This window comes from Musca autumnalis, unplaced genomic scaffold (assembly GCF_047663935.1).
Source record: "Musca autumnalis isolate F117 unplaced genomic scaffold, ASM4766393v1 scaffold_5, whole genome shotgun sequence".
NCBI classification, from domain to species: domain Eukaryota; kingdom Metazoa; phylum Arthropoda; class Insecta; order Diptera; family Muscidae; genus Musca; species Musca autumnalis.
In genome coordinates this window covers 22405762-22410475 of record NW_027412088.1, presented here as the reverse complement: position 1 = coordinate 22410475, position 4714 = coordinate 22405762, and the positions used below count along the sequence as shown (strand labels likewise).

At 37.0% G+C, this 4714-nt stretch overlaps 1 protein-coding gene and 1 long non-coding RNA gene across 3 annotated transcripts; one reads left to right on the top strand and one right to left on the bottom strand.

Moving 5' to 3' along the window:
• Nucleotides 1-436: 436 nt before the first annotated feature.
• On the bottom strand, nucleotides 437-3120 carry LOC141405188 (uncharacterized). Of its 2 annotated transcripts, XR_012413156.1 has the most exons (3): nucleotides 2922-3110; nucleotides 1667-2854; nucleotides 437-1609 (listed from the first exon to the last, which is right to left on the bottom strand). It is a non-coding gene; the product is annotated as an uncharacterized lncRNA (long non-coding RNA). The 2 variants fall into 2 exon arrangements; XR_012413155.1 differs by having other exon boundaries at nucleotides 437-2854; nucleotides 2922-3120.
• Nucleotides 3121-4005: 885 nt separating this feature from the next.
• Nucleotides 4006-4418, top strand: LOC141386954 (chromatin accessibility complex 16kD protein-like). The gene is made up of 2 exons (XM_073955864.1): nucleotides 4006-4061; nucleotides 4120-4418. Exons 1-2 carry the CDS (start codon nucleotides 4047-4049, stop codon nucleotides 4330-4332), a joined length of 228 nt encoding a protein of 75 aa, XP_073811965.1. The 5' UTR covers nucleotides 4006-4046; the 3' UTR covers nucleotides 4333-4418.
• Nucleotides 4419-4714: the final 296 nt, after the last annotated feature.

The window sequence follows — 4714 nt, the reverse complement described above, 5'->3', positions numbered from 1 at the left end:
ATTCATACACCTAATGTTCAGGAACAATTCCCATTGATGGGAGTTGAACCTAAGACATTGGCCTGTACGTTGGGCGCCATTTTGTAATGTGCCTGGCAAGTATGACCTCTATTGGTTACCAAGGTGACAATGGCATTTGACTATTTTGGCTCCGGCTTAAGCTCTAGCGGCGAGGAGGTGCACTTGGGCACATACAAAAAAAATATATCAATTTATAAGAAAACCAGGAAAAGCCTTGTTGTTGTATTGAATTTGGTTGTTGTTGTTGTTGCTGGTACCCCTAGGTGGAATTTGGGTACCCTCTGCCCTCCCTATGGGTTCCTAACATGAACCCCCTAATGGGCCTCTGAACTAAGAGGACCCCCAAACTATTTTCTTCACTGACCCTTATACCTTCTTACCTTACCGATTCATGATTACATTCTACTCAAGCATCTTCATTTCATTCATGAATTCAAACAATTTATTGTGCCTAAGTAGGGCTCAAACAATTTCATATAACTTATCTTAACTTATTAACTAAATTAAGCTTAAGTTAATGATAACAGGTATTTTATTATACAACTTGTTCATCCTTAGGATGAAATATCTTTTAAAGTTATTTAAAATCTATATAATTAAATATAAAGCAAAAATTAATAACCGGTTTGGTCGTCCCATCAATATGTGCCAATTTGCACAAGCGATATGGTAACATTTAAATTTTTCCCTGCCTAGTCGAGCTCGAAAAGATAAGGAAATGATTTTTCTATCTCAAAGATAGATGGTGTTGTTATTTTAGATAATGGGATTACCAAAGCAAATGTTGGTAAACATCAACAAAGATAAAAGTTTATGTATAAAAAGAAATCAGATAAATTACAATTCCTATAAGCCTAAAAGTATGCTTCGAGGAAGCGTAATTTAGATAACTTTGCAAAAGATTAGATTTCAGATAAAAAAAAACAAACTATTAGTTAAATTGAAATAGGAGTATGTGTATAGCAGTATAAATTAGAATAATACTATAGATCAGATGGATGGCAAGAAATAATCGTATAAGATTGTATAGGAAAGAATATAAGGCTAGGTGGTATAAATAGGAAATCGAAAAGGTATATATCTTACAACTAGACAACAGGTGGATTGTATAATTGCAAAATATAAATATGAATCATTTAAAAGTCAATAATCATTTAACAAAACTTTTGGACCACGTATGGTAAACCATGCAAAATGACATACTATGGCTTCCCATTATACTGTCCATAACTTTTCTTTCAATATTTCAAGACTTACGCAAACTTCCTATACTTATAACTCTTGTGTGTTCATAAGGCTGGATGAATGATGTAAAAGTCACGGCTGTTAAATTGTTGTTGCTGCCAGATGATATTGATGTTATTTACCACTGCTTTTGCTGCCAGATGTAGACGATGGTAGGCTGGACTTGTTGTTGTTGAACAGTTGTTGATTCTTGCAGTTACTGTTGCTGTTGACTGCGTAGTGTGGACTTCAGTTCCGACGAGATAATTTTGCTGGTAACAAACACTGCTTTTGTTGACTGTTGCCTTTGTGATGAATAAAATGAGGGATGTTGTTTGTTGATGACGATCACTACTGTAGAATTCTGTTGTGGCCAAAATAATTTTGATGATATTTAGCGCTGTTGTTGTTGACTATTTACCACTGTTGTTGTAATGAATACGTTGAAAGCACTGCCGTTGTTGACTATTGTTGGAGACTATAACAGCTAACTATTGCCTTTATGGCCTACAATTGAGACCGTCCATTATAGATGAATGTGGTGACGTAGGACAGAATGTTCTAACAGAACGTTGATGCAAATAGAGAGGTGGAGGTAAAATGCATGAGAATGGTAGTGTTTATTCCAACTTCTTGATGAGGTGTACTTAACAAAGCAGGTTAATGTTTCACAAAATCTTATGTTGCAGGTTAAGAGTGTTGTTAATTTTACACAATGGTAATAATGTTGCGGCCCAGAACCAATGAACATCACTTTATTAAACAGCAGGAATTTTATGATGACACCGATCGGGTCGTTGTTAATTCTCACGTGGAACTCGACTTGATGACTTTTGATTGTCAACACTGTGTTCTTACCAGGGTTTATGTTGTGCACAGATGTGTGCCACAACAGGTGGTTATAATCCGAGTTGGTGACGTAACAAAATGAACTGCTGTTGCACTGGGATGTAGAAGCGATGCAATTTATTAGATTTTTCCAGAACAGTATGGACAGACAAATGGTCGATCAGGTGGCGTGTTCACGAATTAGAAATGCAGGATTCCGCCTTATTGTAATCCAATTTTGGGTTGAAAATTTGTAGACGACTGCTTGCACTAATTTGTGGCTTACTAAGTTGCTGTGCGTAGCCCAAAGGTTAGATGGTTCTGGAAGCCGTCATTATGACACGTGTAAAGTTGAACAAGGCCATTCCAAAATGGTGGATGGGCGAACGACTGTCTTATGATCAACCAGCAAGATTCCAGTGATGATACGATGTCTTCAATGATGTTTGGTGTCACAATTGGCGGGGTGACAATACGATACGATTAAATTGCAGACGTGAACCACAAACTAGGAGTGTGTTTGTGTGGAACACATGGCGACTGGTGCTGCTGTCGGGAATAATTTTTGGACGAAGAGGCAAACGTGTTGTGTGGTGTGTGCTGCATGCAATTTTTAGGTTATGGAAACTATTGCATGTGCAACGAATTCATAGGTGTTTGGGGCGTATTGGTGGAGATGGTGTACAGATGGTGTGTCTTATGGGAAGATGCACGTGGTCAGGCCTAATGATGAACAGCCAACCGCGTGTAAAGTACAGTTATCCTGCCCAGTTGCAACGTTCTGTAAATTTCCAGAAAAAAATGAGAATTTTCCTCCGAGTTATTTTCCGCGAAAGCAAGCAACTTACCATTTGGTGCTGCAATTATATTTCGAAGAATAGGAACAAATGGTGTTAACAATTTTATTCTTGGAGAATTAATAAAATTGTGTACAGCCACACTTTCGAGAAGAAGTTTTATGACTTCTTCGTTATTCTCCTTTTTTCGGCTTGTTGCCTCTTCAGAATTTTCTACTGCAATGATTTTCGCAATCATGGCGCCTTTTTTGCAAGCAAAATGTCAGATTTGATCAGCGCGGTGCCGACAAACATTTGGACGGCGTTGAACAGCTGATTAAAATACAGCGGTGTAAAGTGAAGGTGATCCTTCACGTTCGGCGCATCGAAGGGTGACATAACACGCGGTACAGCTTATAAAATAATACAAAACATGCCATCGTCTGATGAGAACTATGAAACTGCTTGGAAACGCCTCAAAGATCAATTTGATCGGCCACTTTACATTGTTCATTCATACATTGAGAAATTTATGAACATACCATGAAAAGGGCGGTATAGCAAATGTGGCCACTGATATAATTAAAGCTCTAGACTCGATGAATCAAAGTGAACGTGATCATTGGCTTATATATATTTTAATGAGTAAATTGGATTCAGATATTTGGATTCCAGCGCTAACGACATGGCCGATATTAAGGATTATTATAAACCTTCTAATTCCCAATATGCAAATAAACCACATCCAGTCAATGGTGGCAAACCACTGCGCCCTTTGTCCATGCCAATAAAACATCTCCCGCTGCTAGCGTTCATAGCACAAAAAGTGAATTGAAAAGTGGAAACCAACGTTACAATCGTAGCTACAGGGGAAGAAGAAATAATGGAAACAGATATGGACAAGCAGAAAATAAAACTGATACCACTGGAAGCAATTCCGTTGCTAATGCAAATAATATAAATGAGCGTAAAGACCAATCTCAAATGAGCCAAGGCACCGGAAACCATTACAATCCATTTAGGGGCCAACGACCAAAATAGTGGCAATTTTAATCGCGGCATGACAGGTGCATCCTCAAATGTGGTCTTTTTCCAGTCCCAGTATCTGGTGCTGCTGGGGGTATTCCACTCATGTCACCACTTCTCTTCTAGAGTTCTTTGGATACTGGACAAATAACAAATGAAGTACTTCTCTTAATGACAAAATCTACCGTAAGTCACCATCATGGTTTGCAAATTGCATAGTTTGTTAATTTATTGTTTTTTGCAGGAAATGTTTATCAAACATTTTGCCAAGGAATCTTATGAACACGCAAAGAAACCTAACAATTTAACATACAATCATTTGGCTGATCTGGTACAAGAAAATGATAACTTGGGATTTTTGTTGCAAATAATACCACAGAAAATCAAAGTTAAAGAATTCAAAGCATTATTGGAGCAAGGTGATGAAAGTAGTGAGTCTTCTTCAGATAGTGAGTAGAAGAGAAGTGGTATTTGAAAGAGTGAATAATTGCAGAAGTCAGTTAGCGAAACGTAAATGTTAAGTGTTCTCTATACGTTAAAATATAAAAGTGTATAAATTAATGTTGAAAAAATTAAATAAATGAGTTTATACAATATACAATGTAATGTTTAGCATATCATTATAATCACATTCAAAAGAGTCAGAGAAAAACTATTTACCGCAATTAAAATAAAGGGAACAGGGGCCTAATTATGAGATTCGATTCGATCGAGAAAGTACTCGTGAATAAAATGTTGACATGGAAAAATATTGGTATGATGAAACTCGATCGAAAAGGAAAAATCTTTGTTATCGATAATTTCGAGAAATATCCGGTAATCCACCATATTTTATCAAT